Here is a 21,948-nt window from a genome sequence, read left to right as displayed (position 1 = left end):
AGTCCCGCCGAGAGGGATCCCTGAGCACAGAACCAGAAGTGAGCCTGGCCATAAGGCTTGCCCCCTGCGAAAAAGGTTTGAGTGAGAGCTTACGTTGTAAGAAAGAGCATCTCACCAGCAGAACTGCGAACTATGGTGATAACAGAGTTTCTTGGAGTCCCTTTCAGAGAGTAGCTCCTTTTTAAGGACACGGGCAGAGGCATCCTCCTTCTCCTCTGCTCTGCGCTTCCCTGTGTCGCCTCACTCGGGCCGTGGAATCAGCCTGTTGTTAGCACTTTCCAGGCTGCCCCTTTCCTGGAAGGCAGCTGTTGGGCTGGGCCCGGGGAGGCCTCTTCGGTTCCCTGCTCCTCTCACTAGGAGATGACCGGAATGCTCCCAGCCGTTAGGACCCCGGTGGGAAATACGGGCCGTGGTTGTGTGACTGTCCTGGGGAGTCATCTGAGAACTTACGGTGTAGTTTTTCTTCTCGGCCGTCTTCATACTCTCTGGTTCACAGGGGAAGAGGGATGCCTGTAGGACCTGTTTCTTCCGATTTTCTGTCCTTTTTTGTCTTTTTTTTTTTTTTCATGTTTTGGGGTCACGCCCGCCTGTGCTCAGGGTTTCCTCCTGGCTCTGTTCTCAGGTATCACTTCTGGCAGGGCTTGGGGGACCATATGGCCAGGGCCTTCGCCGCTGTAACATTTCTCAAACTCAGTGTGGTCATTTATAAGGGGAGAGGGGCCTGGTTCTCGTCACCTCTTGATCTCGTCCATTTCCTTATGTGCAGGCTGCCAGATTCGGGAATCTGCCCAGTGGGAAAGTTCTCTGAATACTGTGATCTAGATTCCTATCTAGGAATGACGGTGCCCTTACCTCCCTTCCTGTTGCCATTAATCATTCTGGTTGTGATCCGTTGCCACAAGTATCTGCTAGATTTTCTAGGGAGGCAGAGCCAGAGCGAAAGTATAGAAGATAGGGCATTTGTCTTGCATGCAAGCCAACCCATGTTCAACCCATATGGCCCCCCCAGCAGACCCAGCCAGGAGTGATCCCTGAGTGTAGAATCAGTGATGTTTTTCCTGAGTAAAATAGGGTGTTACTCCCCTGACACCAAAAAGAAAAAAAAAGCTAAAAATAAAAATTAGGGGCCAAAGTGATAGTACAGTGGATAAGGTACTTAACCCTGCACGCAACCGATCCAGCCAAGTTCACCTCCTACTTATCCCCAGCATCCCTTATGGTCCCCTGAGCACTGCAGGAATAATTTCTGAGTGCAGAGCCAGGAGTTGCCCTGTGAGCACTGCTGGGTATGGCCCCCAAAGCAAAATAAATTAAAATTTCTAGGGAGGTCTGAGGTGGTCTGTGTGAGAACACCTTGGAAGAAAAAGACTTTTGGGGTCTTTTGGTGACTTGGCAGCATGTGCAGTATAGGAAAAGGGGGACACGTGCCAAACACAGAAAGATCGAGAAAGAGGAAAAAAAGTATTGGCGCGCCTTTGGTCAGCTTTTCCAGGCAGACACCAGTGGTAGTGATGTCACCTGTACAGGGTGACCCTTGGGCGCAGGGTGCCTGCTGCCATGTGGGGGGGATGGTTGGAGGCTCCTTATTCTGTGCAGCCCACGGAATTATTATTTGCGAGTAGAGACGGATCCATGCAGGTGGCCCTACTGGTTCTGTCGCTCGGGGGGCACCTCCTGCTCTGGGGAAAGAGCATGACGGAAGAATTGCCCCTTCTTACTGACCGAGGTCCCGGCAGCTTCAGAAATCCAGTTCGGGGAGGAACTTCTTCTTGGACAAAGTGAGGAGAAAAATAAACAGAAGGACCTTTTTTGGCCATCTCTGAGAACAGGAGCCGTTTCCACGCGTCTTTCTCTCGAGGTGTGTCTGGGGGCAGGGAGAGGGACTGCTTAAGATTGGCCCGATCAGAGTAGCCTTGACTTTTCACATTTTAGGGCGCCAGAGGCACTGAGAGGGTGGTGGTAGAATCGGCAGCTTCGCTGGTGATTACCAGATCTGCATCTCAGACCTCCTTGTACCCACCCAGAGTACATCTCACTCAAGTTCACGGGGGACAGAAGAAATGCCACCGGGGCTGGAGCAATAGCACAGCGGGGAGGGCGTTTGCCTTGCACGCCGCCAACCTGGGTTCGATTCCCAGCATCCCATATGGTCCCCTGAGCATTGCCAGGGGTAATTCCTGAGCCTGGAGGAACCCCTGTGCATCGCCGGGTGTGACCCAAAAAGCCAAAAAAAAAGAAAAAAAGAAATGCCACCGATAGTTAGGGATGAGCAAGGTCCACTCGGCAGTGCCATCGCTTTCCTCTGGCTTGGATCCTTGACTTGCGTTTTTCGAGCAGGCCTCTTTTCTGCCTAGAGCAGACGCTTCAGGGCTGATCCGGCACTAACAGCGTGCCTTTCGTGGGGCCCTGGGGAAGTGCCTTAAGTGGTGAGCATGTGTACGCGCAAGGCCTCCGGGTGGTTCCCAGGTACCAGTCCTTCCCGATGCCACCAGCAACAGCAGAGCCACAGTGTGCCCCCGCCGACCCCTCACCCCCATCCCCGCTGTGGAAGTTCCTCCTATTCTGCACCGATGCTGCCGTTGTGAACGCGATGGCACTCTGCAGCATCATCCTAGGAGGGCGGGAGGTTTTGTCGGCGGCGTTTCTTTCTGCGATCACCTCCACGGAGGGGCTTGGATTCTGGGATTCTGCTCCCTGCTTTTGGGACAGGCGGGACTCATGGTTCTAGCTTTTTTTTTCTGCTGAGAGTCTCTCTAATTCTTGGAGTGTGTGTGGTAGTGGGGAAGGTCAGGTTAGTACAGACGGGGCTGCTGTAAGTGCTTTTGAAGACTCAAGCAGGGAGTGTTGACGGTGGTTTCCTTCCCGTGTTTATGCAGGCACACGCTGTTCACTAGCATAGGTGCTTGGGACTCAACTAGCATTTACTGACTGCTGCTTCGTGCCGGGGATCCATCATTTTTACACACGTGAATCTATTTATATGTATAGCAGCAAGGAGAAGTGATGTTTTTTCCCATTCTGTAGTGGAGGAAACGGAAACTCAGAAGCTACGTTGCTTGCGTAAATGTTCCCATGACATAATGGCAGAGCCAGGATTGTGAAGCCCACGTGTTTGATTTCATGTCCAGAGCTGCTTCCCCTGGGCTTCAGTTTCCATTGCACTGGAGAAAGAGGGAATGAAGTCATGACGTCATACAGGAGAGTAGTGCCCAGTGTCATTGGGGTTGATGGTGCTGGCCTCCTTAGAGCTGCGTTGCTCTAAGTGGACGTTGGCATGATTTTCTGGGATTTCCTTAATCCTTGGAACTTTGAGTATAAAAGGCAAGGTAAGAAAGTATTTCTAAGGGAAAGAGACAGAGAAGAAAAGCGCCTCCCGTAGAGGCAGGCTGGGGGGTGTGGGATGAAGGGGATGGGAAAGAACCCGGGGACACTGGTGCTGGGAAATTGTACACTGGTGGAGGGATGGGTGTTGGATGGAACACTGTACGACTGAAAGCTAATTCTGACAGCGTTGTAGGGGGTCTATTTCACAGTGATTCAATAATGTGAGGAAGAAAGAATGAATGAATTTCTAAGCATAAAAATATAGCAAGACTTTAATACTAAACAACGGTAAGGTAATTGGACCTGTGTGTGCATTTGAAATATACAGTTTAAAGGGGCCAGAGCAGTGAGGAGTACAGCGGGTAAGGCGTTTGCCTTGCAGGTAGCCAACCCAGGTTCAGTCCCTGGCACCCCGTAGGGCCCCATGAGTCTGCCAGGAGTGATCTTTGAGTGCAGAGCCTGCACCCTGCTGGGTGTGGCCAGAGAACCAAAACAAACGAAGCCAAAACAAAGAACTGTAAGGAGCACCCAAAACAGAAAAGCATTTGAAGAATTAGGGCCAAAGGACCAGAATTGCTTCCCGTCCACCTGAAGAATCTGTAAGCCTAGGCCAAGCGTGTTAAAATAAAAATTACAAACACAAAGTGGAACAGAGGCTAAGTAAGCCGAGTCACTGAATGTAAAAGGAATGAAGAGTCAGATAGTGATCAGAAGTGGAGATAGTTGAGGAAAGCTTCCTGGGCAGAAATCGCTTTTGGTCCGATTCTGAAAGAGGCCAGGATGGCAGCAGAGGAAGCGACTGGGGCTGGGAAGGCCCCGGGGCCCGGGGAGGGTGTGAGGTCGGCACCACTAACCCGTGTGTCTGTCTCCCTTTCTCTCCCCTCCTCCCTCCAGTAGCTTGGAAGCTGGACACCTGGCTGTGGCCATGGGGGACACAGCCGTGGAGCCGGCCCCACTGAAGCCAGCTTCTGAGCCCACTCCTGGCCCACCCGGGAATAATGGGGGCTCCTTGCTGAGCGTCATCACGGAGGGGGTCGGGGAACTCTCGGTGATCGACCCCGAGGTGGCCCAGAAGGCCTGCCAGGAGGTGCTGGAGAAAGTCCGGCTGTTGCATGGAGCCGTGGCCGTGTCCAGAGGAGGCGCGGCCCTGGAGCTGGTCAACGGAGACGGTGTGGACGCGGAGATCCGCTGCCTGGATGACCCCCCCGCCCAGATCCGGGAAGAAGACGACGACGACGACGAGGTGGGGGCCACGGTGGCCTCGGGCACAGCCAAGGGCGCCCGGCGGCGGCGGCAGAACAACTCCGCCAAGCAGTCGTGGCTGCTAAGACTGTTTGAGTCCAAGCTCTTCGACATCTCCATGGCTATTTCGTACCTGTATAACTCCAAGGAGCCCGGGGTGCAGGCCTACATCGGCAACCGGCTTTTCTGCTTTCGGAACGAGGACGTGGACTTCTACCTGCCCCAGCTGCTGAACATGTACATCCACATGGACGAGGACGTGGGTGACGCCATCAAGCCCTACATCGTCCACCGCTGCCGCCAGAGCATCAACTTCTCCCTCCAGTGCGCCCTGCTGCTCGGGGCCTACTCTTCGGACATGCACATCTCCACGCAGCGGCACTCCCGCGGGACCAAGCTGCGGAAGCTGATCCTCTCGGACGAGCTGAAGCCCGCCCACCGGAAGCGGGAGCTGCCCTCCCTGAGCCCGGCCCTGAACGCGGGGCTGTCTCCCTCCAAACGGACTCATCAGCGCTCCAAGTCCGACGCCACCGCCAGCATCAGCCTCAGCAGCAGCCTCAAGCGGACGGCCAGCAACCCGAAGGTGGAGAACGAGGACGAGGTAAGAGGCCGGTGGCGCCGGGGCAGGAGCGTGCGACCCGGGGCTACGCCGTCCTTTTCTCTCCTTCCCTCCCTCTGTTCCATTTCACCGACAAACACCCGGGATGTCGGGCCGGGAAAGACATCAGAAGGCCTGTGTTCCTCAACAGGCCGCCTCCTCTTACGAAGGAAGGACTTGGAGACAGGGGGAGAAAGGGATCTGCCCCAGCACGCAGCTCAGAGCAGGGTTGAGAACGCCTGACCGTCCCAGAGTGCGTCCTCCCTCCACGGCAGCTCTTCTGTTCAGAGCAGCAGGTGCAGGCGAGGAAAAGAGACTGTTCTGTGCTGGGGAGGAGAGACGCTAAAGCCAGCCTCCGGTAGCGCCATGGGCCAGGCCGCTCCTCCCTTGTCCCCGACTCCCTGCAGATCCTACTTTGTCTTGCCAGAGGGTCCATTTCATTCCCTGTTCCCGAGGCGCCCGCAGAATGCTCCCTGCCCAGCTTGCCCTGGGGGGGTGGGCCATCTCAGGGCCAGGGAGATGGTTTGGGAGAAGCACCGAGGAAAAGGGACTCAGTAGGTCGCATGCATGCCCGGTTTGGCAGAGACACGAAGGCTCCGAAGAAGAGGCATCTGCCCGCCACGGATGCCTCTGTCTGATGTACTGACCTTAGGTAGCATGTCCCCGCCCTTTGGCCCACATGTCCACTGAGAGCAGGTGGCCCAGTGGATGACCCAACTGTCAACCTAGTTTCCCTGCCTGCCTGGCCGTCAGCCCAGCCTTGGGAAGAAGGGAGGAAAGAACAAGGAATCCGCACGTGTTGGAAATGTGGATAGTCATGACATTGGCATCTGCTCCTGGCATGGGCGCTGGCCCGGCCCCCACCCACGTCTTTGATACAATAGTACTTTGAAGCAGGAGGTTACAGTGACAGGAGGGAGGGGGACTGCCGTGTCCGCTCCGTCCGTACGGTCAAGGTTTGGCTGTGGGAACTTGGTCAGAATGAGGTGCAGGGAGCCAGCGACACTCACCCAACACTGTGCGGCGGCCCGGCCCGCCGCTTGACATTACTCCCGGACCCGCGTCTCTCACCAGCAAACGGGCCTAGAGCCAGGAGGTGATCCACGCGAGGGGTCTCAGTGGGCAGGGTGCAGCGCCGACCTCCCCGCCCATCGGGGTCCATGCGGGAGGAAGAGCGGGAAGAGTCAGGCTCATCCGGGTGAAGGTCTGGGGTGCTCCCTGTAGGAGCCGAGTGACTCATGGGGCCTCCTGTCAGACTTGCCGATCTGGAGCAGCAGAGCTGCGCCCCCGGGCTTTCCGGCCCCGGTCTCTGGTCTTGCAGCAGGCCGGGCCTCCGAGCGCCCGAGATCCACGTTCGCAGTGTGGGAACCAGCCCGGGCCTGGCTGCTCCCACTGGGGAAGCCGAACGTGGAGGTTGTGGGAAGCCTGGCAACAGGGAAGGCATCTGAATGCATGCGTGGCAGCAGACTCAGCTCAGGGGCCAGAGCGAGGGCGCAGCTGGGCAGGTGCTTGCCTGGCATGTGGCCGACCTGGATTTGATCCTAAATACCCCAACAGGGCTCCCCGCCAGCCAGCACCCCAGGGGTGCTGAGGAAAGAGCTGGAATCAGTCCTGACCACTGCCAGGTCTGGCGCAAGCCATCGCCCCCTACACGCGTGCACGCACACACACACACACACACACACACACACACACATGCACTGTATTTGTGCCCGGCACACTGAGTGATAGCTCCCAGGCCTTTCTGGCAGGGCACTCCAGGGTCAGCATTCCTCAGGTAACGAAGGTGGCGAGCAGGAAGTGGAGGCAGGTCGGCTGGGGGTGGGGGCGGGAATGGGGGGCACTGCCAGCAGGGCACTGGAATCCCCTGGCCCCTCGTGAAGAGGACAGGATAAGGGCGCACAGGTTCTCCCCGCTCTCTCGGGGCCCTTGCCCTCCCAGTGCCGGTACCAACTGGCTCTCCTGGTCCCAGCCATGAATATTCATTCCGTCCACAGCTAGTTGTCGGATCAGACGGAGGGGGGTGGGGTGAGGATGGAGATGGAGGGGGTGAGGAAGCCGAGCACGGAGGGTAGAGTTCTGGGTCTTCTGAGGTCATTTGAGTTTCTGGTTTGTTACTGTTCTTGGTTCGGGCCCCATGTCCAGCTTTGTGCGCGGGGATGACACCTGCCAAGCTCAGGGAGCCATGTGGATGCCAGGGATCACGCCCTGGTGGGCCGCGTGCAAGGCAGGCGCCCTCCCCGCTGTGCTTTCGCCCCAGCCCTTCTGGAGTAATTTGGAAACTGTTAACTAGGGACCTGTTTGGTTTGTGACTCTTGATTCAGTGCCCTGAAACGGTAGCGAATTTATTTGTTCTGGGCCAGAGAAGCAGTTTAAAGGGCTGAGTGCATACGTTGCATGTGGAAGATGCAGGTTTGGTTCCTGGTCCCCCCGAGCGTCAAGCTGGGAGAGATCCTTTGCTCTGTGTAGTCCGGGATAAGAGAGAGAGAGAGAGAGAGAGAGAGAGAGAGAGAGAGAGAGAGAGCTAGAGCGAGCGCAGGCAGTGAAGACTTGCCTAGTTTGCAATAGCTAAGAAGCTTTTGATCCCCAGCACCGTGTATAGTCAGTCCCCTGAGCACTACCAGGGGTCACTGCTGGACACAGGTTCAAGAAAAGCACCATGATGTGTCCAGCCCCCCCCCCAAAAAAAAAGGAAAGGAACTTAGGACTTCTGTTGGATTTCTGGTAGTTTGTGGCTCTTGGAAAGCTGTTCCCTGCACATTAGGAGAGGGGTCCTGTTCCCAGCACCCTCAGTCACACAGTGAGCAGCGTCTCGGGAAGGGCCTGTTGGAGCCTGCTTCCTGACCTGGCGTTCCAAAGGATTCCGAGGGGCGCACCGTTTCTCCCACAGCCCAGGAGCTCTGGGAGAGGCCCCGGAACAGGCCGTGGGGCTGCTTGCACTGCACTGGCTGCGGGGGTCCGCCAGACCTCCCCAAGGGTTCTGCGTCTTTTGTGGAACTCTCATGTTCAGCCCCGGCACCCAGGCACCCACCAGCCTCTTCCACCCTGCAGCCTGCCCCAGAGAGCAGTTTCTCTTTGTTGGTTGGTTTGTGGGCCACACCTGGTGGTGCCCGAAGGTTACTCCTGGCAGGGCTCAGGGGCCCGGGTGGGTTGCCGGGACCTCGGGTCAGCCGTGTCAAGGCAGGTGCCCTCTCTGCACTGTTCTGTCACGCCGGCCCCGTTTGAGCAGTTTTTGATCTGCCAGCTAAGGAACCAGCTCCGTGTTCCTTCCTGTTTGTAACCAAATGGTAACTGGGCAGAGGGAGAGCTGGGGGGTGGGGGTGTTGTGTGTGTGTGTGTGTGTGTGTGTGTGTGTGTGTGTGTGTGTGTGTGAGTGTGTGTGCACGCGCGCTAGTGGTTCTCCCACCCCCACTGCCCCGTGCCTCCTGCCCCCCAGATGGACTTTGGCTGCTGCGACCTTTGTACAGGGAGCCCTGCCACAGCTCAGCCAGGCCCCTGGGGTGATGTCAGCATTTTGGTCTGCGAGCTGTTCCTTGGAGCTGACTCAGTGGAGTGAGTCAGGTTCCAGTGGGAGAGAGGAGTGGGCCGGGCTGCACACCCTGCTGACTCAGACAGAACCTGTCTGGGGTTATCAGCTGCGGGTGCTCCCAGTGCCAGTTTCCGGCCCGCTCGTCCTTCCACGCCCAGCTCCCCAGGAGACACGAAACCCCCAGGCATCTCCAGGCCTCAGTTCTGCCAGCTCCATCCGAAACTGAAGCAGTGTTTGCCTCTGGAGAACGCTGAACCCAGCCTCGGCCCCTGGGGACACCCCCAGCCGCGGTGCCGCCAGGAGGGCCCCCTCCCCCCGTGAGCCAGACTTAACTGTGCCCTTGAGTCCCATCAGGAACGTGGCCGCGCTTGCCGCCCTCTGCCCCGGGAGCTCCCAGGACTTTGTCTCCAAACTCATCCTGTCCCTCCCCTCCTTCGTCCTGTCCCTCCCCTCCTCAGAGGCTCCAGCCCTTTCCCCCTCTGACTCCGGCGGGAGCCGCCACTCACTCCCACCCATGGCAGGAGATCCGAACTTCCCTGACACTTGCGTGCGTGTCGCACAAAATGGCCAGGTGCCCGCGGGGCCTGGGTGTATAGGAGGCGACTTTCTGCCCCTGTCCCTGGACCTGGCGCAGGGCTGGGGAGCCTGGGCACATGGAGGCAGGCCAGCATTAGTTACAAGGCCACTCGAGCGGACATGCCGCCGATGGTTGCGTGGGCGCGTGCGCACACCGCCCCCCCCCCCCCAGAACTACTCCCAGCTCCGTGTTCGCGCCTGGCAGTGCTCAGGGGATCCCACGGTTCTGGGGGTGGGACCCGGGCCTCCAGCAAGCAGGCAGAGTGCACTGTGGCGCCCGTGAAGCCGTCTCTCTCCCCCCCCCCCTTCCTGGGGCCACGCGGGTTTTCCAGCATGGGGGCTCTGCAGCTTGTTTGGTGAGGCCCGTCTCTGCAGGGGGGCGCTTGCTTGTTTGGGAGCGGAAGTGGAGCTGAAGAGAGCAGGGAAGCACCCCGTGGAGGCCGCCCCCGGGCAGGGCCCTAGCCGGAAGCGGTCCACACTGCAGTGAAAGGAAGTGCATCTCCTCGGCCTCTGGCCTTGAGGCCAGAGCTGGCTGCCCGCTGCCTCCCGCACACGGGCAGGGACGTTGGGCAGACGGCGGCCGTTGTGGTCCAGGTCGGAGCTAAATTCTTTCCCTTTGTCTCTTCCCCTCCCCGCCCTCTGCCCTTCCCAGGAGCTCTCCTCCAGCACCGAGAGTGTTAATTCATTCAGTTCCGTAAGTGGGGCCAGGCTGGGACAAGGGGGGCGCGGGAGGGGGGCAGGCTACCCCCACGGCCACGTTTCCTCTCCGTCCCCAGGTCTTCAGGGCTCCCAGGTGCCCTTTCTTCCCGGAGGGCCATGCCCCCTCCCTTAAAGCCCCCGCATCATGCGCAGGCCAACCCGGGCTCAGTTTACCCTCTCCTGGGGTGTGGTGCAGCCCCCAGGTTCTGGGTCTCCGCAGCCAGCAGCGGGGAGAGGTAGAATTGCCCCCGGATTGGAGCCAGGAACCACTTGGCAGAAGCCCCCAGGGTCCTCTTTCCCGCTGCACCCCCACCCCCCTTCCCCATGGCTTCTGCCCTCAGACCATCAAATATTTATTCAGTGCCATCTAAGCGCTGGCATTGCCGGGTCTGCTTGTTCCATGAGCAAACAGGATTTGGCCACAGGACAATCTGAGCTCCCCCAGCCCGTTTTCCCTTTTAACTTGACCTCTTCCTTCCAGGTCTGAGCTCTGCCCTTTTTCCCGGCTTGCGGCCCTTAGCCCGGGCCATTTCTTAACCCTCGTTCTCCTTTCAAACGCCCTTGGATCTACCCCCTGGCCCCCGGACCGTCTGGTGCAGCGGTCACCGGACCTTGACTCTGGGCAGGGACGTGAGAGGAAATGCCGGACCCTCTGGGAGTGTAGATGATTTTCCTACCCCCCTCTTCCCCCCGTCTCCCCAATCCGTTTCCTTTGTTCTGTGCTGATCCCCTTCCAGTCACGATTCCTGTCTCGTCTCCTCCCGTGTGGCAGAACCTTTCTTGATGGCCCAGGTCACTTTCCCAATGTGCCCGTGTCACTCAGGGGGCCCCGACCCATCTGCTGAGATGGAGTGGGGCGAGGGGTCTAGCAGCAGTGACCGTTGGCCGCCCCAGCGGGTGCATTTGGGGCTCAAGTTGAAGAATGGAGCCTCTAAGTTCTCCTCTCTTCCTCTAGCAGGCCCCTGGGCTCTTTTCCGGACGCCAGAATTCGAGTCCAGGTGTCTCCCTGTATCTCCTTTCAGTCCTGCCCCCCAAAGCTCTCCCAACTGATTTATATCCTTACTGCTTGATTGTGGGCGCCCCTGGGCCTGCGCCCCCAGGGCTGAGGCGGAACAGCGAGTTGTCCTTTGAACCCCAGTCTGTAGCACATGAAGAAGCAGGACACACAATCCCAGGTTTCCCAGGAAGCTCGGTCTTTGCAGGGGGGAGGGGGGTGAAGGTAGAAATGCTCCATCAGGGACTGTCCATCAGGGATAGCACAGCAGGGAGGACATTTGCCTTGCACGCGGCCGGCCGACCCAGGTCTGATCTCCGGCGTCCCATGTGACCCCCGAGCAGTGCCAGGAGTAATTCCTGGGTGCGGAACCAGGAATAACCACTGAGCATCGCCGGGTGTGACCGAAAAGGCTAAAACAAAACCAAACCCCTAAAAATTGCTCCATCAGGAAACTTAATAAGACATGGGGAGGGAGGGAGGGAGGGAGGGAGGGAGGGAGGGAGGGAGGGAGGGAGGGAGGGAGGGAGAGAGTGGTGAGGGAGGAGCTGTTGCAACTCGGAGGCGGCTGGGAGGGAGCAGTGGAGTGCGTGGGGCTCTTTCCTGCCCTCAGCCAGCTTGGGTTTGATCCCCAGCACCCGATAGGGTCCCCGGAGGCTTCCAGGAGTTTCCCCTGAGCACAGAGCCAGGAGTCAGCCCTGAGCGTTGCCGGGTGTGGCCCAAAGCAGAACAAATCAACCAAGAGGGGAGGTACTGTTCTTACCTAGCTGAAGGGAGCTGGGGGCGAGGTTGGCAGAACCCCCCCTTGGGTAGAATGACTGAGGCTGGAAGAAGAGACCCCTCCTTTTCTTTCCATCTGGCGGAGTCCATTTTTCCCCACACCCCCAGCTCGTTCCCCAGCTGACTTTGCCCTTTCTGTGAGGGGTTAGAGCACCCGGCGAGGAGTAACCTGGGGACCGTATCCCTGAGAGGTGGGCCGAGGCAGCCCTGGGAGGCAGCAGGCCCGTGCAGCCGTCGCCAGGGCTGAGAGAGGCTCCTGCATCCTTCACCCCCGTCCCTCCCCCCCTCCATCTGCTTTTTCTCTCCCCGTTGAGTTGGTTGTTCCCTCATGAATCCTGAGGCTGCTCCTCCTCCCCCCCCAGCATGTGCCTGAGCTCGAGTAGAGGACCCCGGGGGGGCGTGGGGTGGAGGCCACAGTCGCCTTCTGATGGGTGAACCGGGGTCTCGGCCCCGCCGGGTCATTGAGGAGGCTGAGCTGCCCTGCTGCTTGCTTTGGGACACTGCAGTGGCTGGGAGTCGTCCCTCACCTCCTCGAGGCCTTGGGCGGCTCTCCAGGAGAAAAGGGCAGTTTGCCTGGAGAAGTATCGTGCTGCCTTCTAAGACCCCAGTCCAGCTGGCGGGCGCGGGCGAGGGTCCGTCCCGGAGCCTCGTGGACGTGGGACTCCTGGCCTCCAAGCAGGACCGAGTGCGGGGCGCGTGCCTTTTCCCCTGTGGTTGCTTCACTGTCTCTCTTTCCATCTCGATCCCTGCAGCCCATCCGACTGGCGCCCGAGCGAGAATTCATCAAGTCCCTGATGGCCATCGGCAAGCGGCTGGCCACCCTCCCCACCAAGGAACAGAAGACACAGCGGCTCATCTCCGAGCTCTCCCTGCTCAACCATAAGCTGCCCGCCCGAGTCTGGCTGCCCACGGCGGCCTTCGACCACCACGTGGTCCGCGTGCCCCACACCCAAGCCGTCGTCCTCAACTCCAAGGACAAGGTAGGAGGCCCAGCCACAGCCCTGACCCTGTGTGCTGTGCCCCCCAGCCGCCGGGTTAGGCGCGGGGCCCCGTCGTAGGCAGCACATCTGGGCCCAGCCCGTTGGGACTCTGCATTGGTCCCCCTCTCGGGCCCCGTGAACCAGCTTCCCGCGTGCATATCTCAGACACCTCTGTCTGCTTCTGCTGGCTCTTCGGCCCGTGGGGACATGCACGGCAACCGGGAAGGGAAGGATGTGATGGACGGGCCCTTTCAGAGTGGGTCCGAGTGGGCCAGGGAAGGAGAGAAAGAGACTGCCCCTCGGGGAAGGGCAGCTGGCTGGGAAGGCATGGAAGGGGTTCGGTCCTTCCTTCCAGAGTACCAAGGCAAGAGCCACACGTGGGACCATGCCCAGCTATCCCTGGCCCCACGCCTGCCCTCTGGGCAGGTCCAGAGACCCCCCTGCGTCTTCTAGGTTAGGATTCAGAAATTGGAGCCCGAAGACATCCCCTGTATCTTTTGAAGCACAGCTGTCAGTGTTCTGAAGACGTGTGCCTTCTGTCATGCTGATTATTTATTTTGGGTGTTCATAGGCGGAGTCCCTGCCCCGAGCATGGCTTTCCTCACGTGAGCATAAAGAAGTCACTCACGTAGGGAGCTGGAGCGACAGCACAGCGGGGAGGGCGTTTGCCTTGCACGCAGCCGACCCGGGTTCAATTCCCAGCATCCCATATGGTCCCCTGAGCGCTGCCAGGAGTTAATTCCTGAGTGCAGAGCCAGGAGTAACCCCTGTGCATCGCTGGGTGTGACCCAAAAAGCAAAAAAAAAAAAAAGTCACGTATGAACAGGGTTGAGATTCGGGGCCAGAGGTCAGTGACTAATAGTGTCCGTGTCTTCCTTGTAGGCCCCTTACCTGATCTACGTGGAAGTCCTTGAATGTGAAAATTTCGACACCACCAACGTGCCCGCGCGGATCCCCGAGAACCGCATCCGGAGTACGCGGTCTGTGGAGAACCTGCCGGAGTGTGGCATCACCCATGAGCAGCGGGCCGGCAGTTTCAGCACCGTGCCCAACTACGACAACGACGATGAGGCCTGGTCGGTGGATGACATTGGCGAGCTGCAGGTGGAGGTGAGCGGTGAGAAGCGGTCTGGATGGCGCCGGGTAGAGCTTATCCCCTCGGAGGACGAATCCCGCTGAAGTGCCGGGAGGACCAGAGAGATGGCCGACAGGCTGGCACAGGAGGCCGGCCTGGGTTCGATCCCAGCACAGTCTGGTCCCCCGAGCACTGAGCTGGGAAGTAGCCCTGAGCACTGCCAGGTGTGGCAGAAAAGCCTAAATACAGAAATGTGAAAAGGAAACGACAAGGTCCAGGTGGCGGAGACATAACCAGAAGTGCTACGTTTGCTCTCTTGGGAGACCAGGGCTTGGTAATTGATTTGTTCATTCATTCCACCCGATCGTTATTTTGGAGCTGTCGCTGTGCCCGCCCTTGTGCCAGGTGTCATGAATGAGATACGGCCCCTGCCCGCAGAAGTGGATGAACGAAGAGGACAGCGCAGGCCCTGTGGGCAGGTGGCTGCAGTGTGGTGCCCGTCCTCCAGGTGGCGCCGCCCCATTGGAAGAGCTGGAGATGGTTTTGGGGGTGGGGAGGGTTGGACCCCGTCCTGCAGTGCTTAGGAACGACTCCTAGCTTGGTGCTTGGGTGACCGTCTGGGATGCCGGGGGAGGCAGGATGAGTGGTGAGTGACCTAACCGTGGTGCTCTGGGTGCAGTTTTGTGTTTTGTGTTTCTGGGGTGTGCAGGTAGAAGGGACAAGGCTGAGGGCTGCGCTGGAGAGGTCGGCCCCGGCCGGCCGCGGTGGAGAGACGCTCAGACTGTGTTCAGACTCTAAGGGGAAAACAGGATCTTCTATAGCTGTGACACCCGGACGCTGTCCTGGGGCTCAGTGTCCGGTCAGGGAGGTTGAGGCCCATTTAATTTTGGTGAGGGCATCGTACCAGGCAGTGCTCAGGGGACCAGGCTCTGCCTGCTGGGGTGGAACCTGGGCCTTCCACATGCCTTAGCGAGGTCTTCCTGCCCACCTCACTGTTTCCTCCAGGACCCATAATTAATAATAATTATAAAACCCAGTCTGCTGTGTACAAGCCGTGTGCTTCAACACAGACACATGCTTGGCCCTTGGACACAGGCATTTAAGCAAAAAAAAAAAAAAAAAAAAGTAAGATCAGTAACAGGCTCTAGCAGTTAAGAAGTGATGGGTCCAAAAAAAAAAAAAAAGTGAGGGGTCAAATCAAAACGTTCTGGTACAGAGGAGAAAAGACAGGACTTGACATGGCTCTGTGACCTGGGAAGATGTTTCAGAGGTAGAGATGGGCAGCAGGATTGAAGGAATGGAGCCAGAGAGATGGTTAAGGGTTAGTTAAGGCGTTTCCCTTGCACGTGATGCACCCCAGTCCAGTCGGCAACACTCACGTGGTTCCAAGAGTTCCTGGAGAAAGCCCTGAGCACACTGGCGTGCTGTCGAGACCCAGGCAAACAGAAGTGTTGGAGAAACGGGCCAGGCTTGTGGCTCAGTGGTCGAGCCATGAGTCCCTGTCTTCCTGGCACGCAGAGAAGGATGGTCAGGGAGCTGCTCTGGACCCTGAGGGAGAGTGTGTCCTACCTGGGCCGCTCTCAGTCTGAGGCTGCAAACACCACTTCCTTGATGGCTGTGGCAGGAACTTGAGACTTCAGGAATCTTGTGGAGAACTTGCTGAAAGTTCATACTTTCAGGGGCTGGAGCGATAGCACAGCGGGTAGGGTGTTTGCCTTGCACGCAGCCGACCCAGGTTCGATTCCCAGCATCCCATATGGTCCCCCGAGCACCGCCAGGAGTGATTCCTGAGTGCACGAGTCAGGAATAACTCCTGTGCATCCCCGGGTGTGACCCAAAAAGCAAAAAAAAAAAAAAAAGTTCATACTTTCAGGCTGAAAAGAGGCACCTGGGGCCAGAGGACTAGTATGCTGTCTTTCATGCGGCCAACCTGAGTCCCATCACTGGCACCACATAGGGTTCCCCGAGCACAGAGACAAGAGTAAGTCCTGAGCACCACTGATTGTACCCCCCCCCAAAAAAAAAAAAAAACCTAAAAACACCAGACTAGCAGCACCAGAAAGATAGCTCATTACGATAGCCCAAATCTGGAAACAACCCAAGTGTCCAAGAACAGAGGAGTAGATAAAATGTGGTACATCTATGCAGTGGAACTCTACACAGCTGGAAAAAACGAAGTCCTGACATTTGCTGATACTTGGATGGACATGAAGAGTATTGAACGGACATTTAATGATTGCATTCACTCATGGGATGTAAAGAAACAGAAGAATAATACCCAAAGGCAATAGGAAGGAAGGCCCATTGGACTGGCCCTTGGTTGGAAGTTTGCCACAAGGGGGGAAGGTCAGTTAAGTCAGAGAAGGAACCACTGTGACAGGAATAGCGGAAAGGAAAGTCGTCACACCAGTACTGGGTGCTGAAAGGCGGTGAGGTGACATGCATGGTCCCCTCTCAGTCACAGTACTACAAAACCACTGTGCGTTAGAGGTAAAAAGTACCCACCATAGAGGCAGGAAGGAGTGCAGAAGGGAAACTGGGAACACTGGTGGAGGTACATGGGCGCTGATGAGGAGAATGGTGCTTGAACGTTGTATGATGGAAACTCAGTCGTGAACACCTTTGTATCTCACAGTGATTCCGAAAATTAAAATAAAACAGATAATGCAAGCTCCGATACAGCGAAAGAAAGCAAGTTCAAAATCAGAGATTCTCGTTCATTTCAGTGGCAGGTGCATCTGATCGAATCCCACACTGCTGGGCGGGGGGGGGGGGGCGGGGCTGGGGGTGCCTCAGCGGTGCGGGTGCAAGTGACAGGGCAAGTCTTGAGCGTGGAGTTCGGTGGGGGGGAGGAGGGTCCTGACGGGGGAGCCGCAGGCTCTGGGCGCCCTGACGTGCCCCGCTGTCCCCAGCTCCCGGAGATGCACACCAACAGCTGCGACAACATCTCCCAGTTCTCTGTGGACAGCATCACCAGCCAGGAGAGCAAGGAGCCCGTCTTCATCGCGGCTGGAGACATTCGGTACGGCCAGGCCACGCTGCCCGCGCTCCTCCCCTGCCGCCTGCTGTCTGCTGGCCCTCCCGGCCCTGCCTCCCCGGGGGCCTCCAGAGGGAAGGAGGCCTCAGAGCAGCACTTCTCGGAGTGGGGTCTGCAGCCTCGGGCGCAGGAGAGTCGGAGGAGGGCTTGTAGTCGAGCCTTGGTAGAGGAAATCCGGGGCCTCCTGCCCGACCCACCTGCTTGCCCAGTGCGAGTTCAGCACGAAGCTTTCGGTGCCGTTTGCTCCCGGGAGTGTCTGTGGGGCAGAAGGGCCTTGTCGGGTGGCTCCGGGCCAAGTGCTCCGAGCGGTAACCGTGTTTCTCTCTGCTAGGCGGCGCCTTTCGGAGCAGCTGGCTCACACCCCCACGGCCTTTAAGCGGGACCCAGAAGACCCCTCTGCAGTCGCCCTGAAAGAGCCCTGGCAGGAAAAAGTCCGGTGAGTTGGGCGGTGCTTCGAGGCGGCAGCCCCCCACCCTCCACCCCGGCCGCGGCCTTGCCCAGGGGGTCTGGCCCGAGGAGGAGCTGCCTCTGCCTGGCATCCTGCCGCGAAGCCCACCGCTCATTCCTCTCTCCCCCCACAGGAGGATCCGAGAGGGCTCCCCCTACGGCCATCTCCCCAACTGGCGACTCCTGTCAGTCATCGTCAAGTGCGGGGATGACCTGCGCCAGGAGCTGCTGGCCTTCCAGGTGTTAAAGCAGCTGCAGGTGAGAGGAGGGCGGAGCTCAGCCCCGCTTCCGCCCCGAAGGGTGGCCCCACAGCGGCCCCTTGTGGCCCTTTTGTGAGCTGCGTCCGCCACGCTCTGATGGTCTGTGTGGCAGGTGGGTTGTGGTGGGCAGATACTCAGGCCCCGACCCCCACCTGTCGAATCCCATTTATTTATACGGAATATTTTTGCCCTGTCAAGCAGCTTTCAGGGTCAGAATCCTCTTTCGGTCTTTTCTCCATCCTTGACCCCCGTCCCCTGGGCCCCGCCTGGCTCTCCGTGCGTCTGTCCCGCTGTCTCGTGCCAAGCCTGAGCTTTCAGAGCTCCCTGGTGCTTGTGGGCCTGTTGTCCCTTGGCGGAGTCTTCCACGGCCACCAGGGAAGGGAGCTGCGTGTGGTTGGGAGCTGGAACGTGGCCTCCGTTGCCGGTCGGTCGGTGACAGCCCCTGGGCTCCGTGTCCCCCCACAGTCCATCTGGGAGCAGGAGCGCGTGCCCTTGTGGATCAAGCCCTACAAGATCCTGGTGATCTCCGCGGACAGTGGCATGATCGAGCCGGTGGTGAACGCGGTGTCGATCCACCAGGTGAAGAAGCAATCCCAGCTCTCCCTGCTCGACTACTTCCTGCAGGAACACGGCAGCTACACCACCGAGGCCTTCCTCAGTGCCCAGCGCAATTTCGTGCAGAGCTGCGCTGGCTACTGCTTGGTCTGCTACCTGCTGCAGGTCAAGGACAGGTTGGTGCACCCCCGCCCTCCGCGGCGGCCCTCCACCTTAGTTCCTCAGAACAGAGGTGTCTTCCGGCGGCATGAGGCCCCCGGAGGCGGCTGACCAGGGACCTCCATCACCAGGTTGACAAGTTTCGTGTTCAGGCAGAGACGCGAGCCAGCCTCTGATTAGCAGCAACCCCCGTGGCACTGCGGTGAGGGGGGCCTGTGACCCCCAGCAGCAAAGCAAGGAGGAGGGAGGCCTAGCCTGAGGCGTGCCGTGAGCAGGGGGGGGGGGCGCCAAAGAGACGGTACATCAGGTCGGATCCCGGCACCTCATCTGGGCCCGTAACTCTGCCAGGAACGGGCTCTGAGTGCGAGCCAGGAGGCAGTCCTGAGCACCGCCTGGTGCACCCTCCCCGCAAAAAAGGAAAGTCGTAACATCAGGTGTGGCGGAGTTGGAACTCTTGCTCCCCGCGCTCCAGAAACGCCCGCCTCGTTGCCATCTCTCCCGGTAGCACAGGATCTTCACAGCCCCAGCCCCACTTGCCTATCGCAGAGCGGCACGTTGTGCCCAAGGAACTGCGCCACGGAGCCTGCTGGGTCCGTGCCCCAAGAGCTCCCCTCGCAGTGCAGGGTCACGGTCCTGGGAGGCAGTTAGCGCCCGTGCAGCAGGCCCTCACAGCCGCGGGCAGTCCTGGGCAGCACCTTGGCACCTGCTTGCCAAGGCCCGGTGTTCGTCTGTTGTAAGCAGATGAAAGCCCTGACAGATTGGCCCCGGCGCGTGAGAGAACTCAGGGTCGGACAGCTTCCAGGACTGGCACTTGGTCCCACAGATAACCCCAGTGAAGACGCGTCACTCAGGCGCCGGCAGGAAATGTCAGCTGTTAGGACTCTGGGTGTGCATTTTAGACCCCTGAAGAAGCAAGATTTGAACCCGGGCTCAGAGAGCCCAAGACTGAGCCCCAAGTGGAGCCAGTGGGTAAGAGGGAAGCTGGCGTTTCCCTCGGGATGCAAGGAAGATTCAGATCCGTTCTCCCACGGGCAGCTGCTAACGCAGGAGAGAAGTGGTCGAAGCACTCTGCCAGTGGGCTCGCATGGCTTCCCTTGCTGCTGGAGTCGAAACGCCGGGGCTGCCCTTCTCGAACCTTCGGGTTCCTGTCGCTCGGCGTTCTCGGAGCCGTCTCCACACCTGCGCCATCTCCCGACCTTTCCTGGCCCTCCAGATTGTGCCTGTGTTGCTCACCCAGAGGGGGAGGATCTGGCTGAGGTGCCCGTCTCCTGTCTCCCCTTCTTTTGGCCAAGTGAGGGTGTCCATCGATGCTGCCCGTGCGCCAGACACGCATCCTCCTATCCTCCTGCTGACCCTTCCCTGAGAATTGCAGAAGCCTGGGCTCCATCTCCTTTACCTTTTCCTGCTGCTCCCCCGATGCCATTGCCCTCCCCCCCGCCCCAGGTGTTTTTAGTGGTTCTGCTGACCCAGTGGACCCCATTAGATCACACTGAAACTTCACCTGCTGGCCTCTCTGGTGGTTGCCCCCACCCCCAGGGACCAGCCATCAGCAGGACTCAGGACAGAAACCCATGCATCAGGCTGGCATGGACCGTTCACCCCGCCTTGTTGCTGGCTGCACCCCTGTGGGCCCCGGGTCATGTGGGGGAACTGGGAGACTCTTGTTTTTAAGTTGTTCTGACAAGACTCAGTCCCCATCTGTGCCGTCAGCCATATTCTTTCCCAGTTACCTTCCTTCCCAAGGTGAGCCGGAGGCCCTGGGAGGTTGGACACAGTGAACAGGGCAGGAGGCAGGGCCCACAGCCCGGTGTCCCGCCTGTCAGACAGCTGCCTCTTCTGTCCCTCAGACACAACGGGAACATCCTTTTGGACGCGGAAGGCCACATCATCCACATCGACTTTGGCTTCATCCTCTCCAGCTCACCCCGAAACCTGGGCTTCGAGACATCAGCCTTTAAGCTGACCACAGAGTTCGTGGACGTGAGTCGGGAAGGAGCTGCCTCACTGTGTGCTTTTTGAGTGGGAGAGAGCTGACAGGGACGGCATGCAGGCAGGCTGGGTTTCTGGGGCTTCCTCCGGAGAGTGGGGAGATGGCAGAGTTGGCACGTCCAGAGCCCCACACGGGCGTGTCCCTTTCCCAGGTGATGGGCGGCCTGGACGGCGACATGTTCAACTATTACAAGATGCTGATGCTGCAGGGTCTGATCGCGGCCCGCAAGCACATGGACAAGGTCGTGCAGATTGTGGAGATCATGCAGCAAGGTGGGCACTGGGGCCGCGTCCCGGAGCAGGCGTGGCCCCCGCTGCTGGAACGTCCACGTCCAGCAGGGGATGGGACACCCCGGAGGACTCCTCTCCAGTCTGGTGTCTGGTTTGTCCCAGGGGACCGAGTGGGTGGGGCACGCGAGGCAGCCAGCCGTCTGGGGAGAGCTCTGTCCTCCTCGCCCTCCTCGAGTGTGTCCAGCCGTGACCAGCTGAGTGCTCTTGCCTGGGTCCGCCTCGGCCCCTTCTCCACCAAGCGGTCCATCTCTCACTCCTCTGCCCCGCGCAGTCTGCGCTCACCTGGGTCACCCCCCTCCTCCTCCCGTCCCCGCCCTCACCACAGGTTGTCGCTGTTGCTCAGGAGCGCCCCCGTCTGGCCCCGTGATGACGGTGGCCCAGGTCATCTGTGAGTGTCAGACGTAGCGCAGGCAGAGGCCTGCCATCAGATAAGTGCCCGCCAGGGCCTGTCCCTAGGGCCTCGCCAGCCTCCCCCCGCAGGTGCAGGACAGGGCCCCCCGCCCCGGCCATCGGCCCCACAGACTGCACCCACGCCGCCAGGGTCTCCGGGGGGCGGGGGCGGGGCTCTTGAGCTCCCCCGTGCTCCCGCAGCTAGTGGCCCCCGCCCCCTTTCCGCCCGTGACCTCTGCCGCGCTGCCCCCAGGTTCGCAGCTCCCTTGCTTCCACGGCTCGAGCACCATCCGCCACCTCAAGGAGCGCTTCCACATGAGCATGACGGAGGAGCAGCTGCAGCTGCTGGTGGAGCAGATGGTGGACGGGAGCATGCGCTCCATCACCACCAAGCTCTACGACGGCTTCCAGTACCTCACCAACGGCATCATGTGACGGCCGCCCCCGCCCCTGAGCAGGGACCTTGGTCAGACAAACCCCACCCGCCGCCCGCCCGCCCATCCACCCAAGGGAAACGCCAGGCGAGAAGTACGAAGGATCATGTGGTAACTGCGGAGCTCGCCGGGGTGGGAGAGCCGGCCACGGGGTGCAGACCCGCCAGGCGCCCTGGCCCGGCAGCATTCCCACCGGAGACCTGGGACTCCCCACTCGCTGTCCGGAGAACCGGGGGGACGCCAGAGACGCCAGAGCCTAAGCCTTCCCACAGGCCACCCCCGTAGCTGTCTGGGTCCACGGCGGGAAGGGGTTGGTTCTGGTACTGAGGACTCAGCCTGTGGTAGGCCTCTGGCCACGCTGCTGCCCGACTGTCCCCGCGAGGGGACTGACCGCACCCGAACGCCCCTCGGCAGGTGGGAAGGTGGGCTCGGCCACCCCCAGCACAGGGCCAGGAAGGGACCACCAGACCCTCCCCACAGGGACCGGCCTAGCCATGGGGAGCTCCTTGCCCTGATCCCCCAGGGAATAGCTCTGTTTTTTATTTTTAACTTTTGTTTGAAATAAAGTCCTTAGTTAGCCAAACCTGTG

The 21,948-nt window shown here is 59.4% G+C and overlaps 1 protein-coding gene across 2 annotated transcripts; it reads left to right on the top strand.

The window, feature by feature from the left end:
• Window positions 1–4,218: 4,218 nt before the first annotated feature.
• Window positions 4,219–21,942, top strand: PI4KB (phosphatidylinositol 4-kinase beta). 2 transcript variants are annotated; one of them, XM_056127340.1, is made up of 11 exons: window positions 4,219–5,167; window positions 9,922–9,963; window positions 12,495–12,722; window positions 13,605–13,832; window positions 16,710–16,819; window positions 17,166–17,270; window positions 17,416–17,539; window positions 18,007–18,272; window positions 20,103–20,235; window positions 20,397–20,517; window positions 21,179–21,942. In XM_056127340.1, exons 1-11 carry the CDS (start codon window positions 4,250–4,252, stop codon window positions 21,358–21,360), a joined length of 2,457 nt encoding a protein of 818 aa, XP_055983315.1. In that variant the 5' UTR covers window positions 4,219–4,249; the 3' UTR covers window positions 21,361–21,942. The 2 variants fall into 2 exon arrangements, with proteins under 2 accessions (XP_055983315.1, XP_055984067.1); XM_056128092.1 differs by lacking the exon at window positions 9,922–9,963.
• The last annotated feature ends 6 nt before the right edge of the window (window positions 21,943–21,948 follow it).

The sequence above is a fragment of the Sorex fumeus genome, unplaced genomic scaffold, assembly GCF_029834395.1.
Source record: "Sorex fumeus unplaced genomic scaffold, SorFum_2.1 ptg000001l, whole genome shotgun sequence".
NCBI classification, from domain to species: Eukaryota; Metazoa; Chordata; class Mammalia; order Eulipotyphla; family Soricidae; genus Sorex; species Sorex fumeus.
Note: the sequence above shows the minus strand (reverse complement) of the source record. Positions and strands in the feature narration are given on the sequence as shown.

What these genes read in the sequence shown, in the direction of transcription:
- PI4KB (XM_056127340.1), top strand. Translation starts at nt 4,250, where the DNA reads ATGGGGGACACAGCCGTGGAGCCGGCCCCACTGAAGCCAGCTTCTGAG. An exon ending in AGGTGGAGAACGAGGACGAG is followed by an intron (nt 5,168 to 9,921) that starts GTAAGAGGCCGG and finishes TGCCCTTCCCAG; the next exon opens with GAGCTCTCCTCCAGCACCGA. An exon ending in TTGGCGAGCTGCAGGTGGAG is followed by an intron (nt 13,833 to 16,709) that starts GTGAGCGGTGAG and finishes CGCTGTCCCCAG; the next exon opens with CTCCCGGAGATGCACACCAA.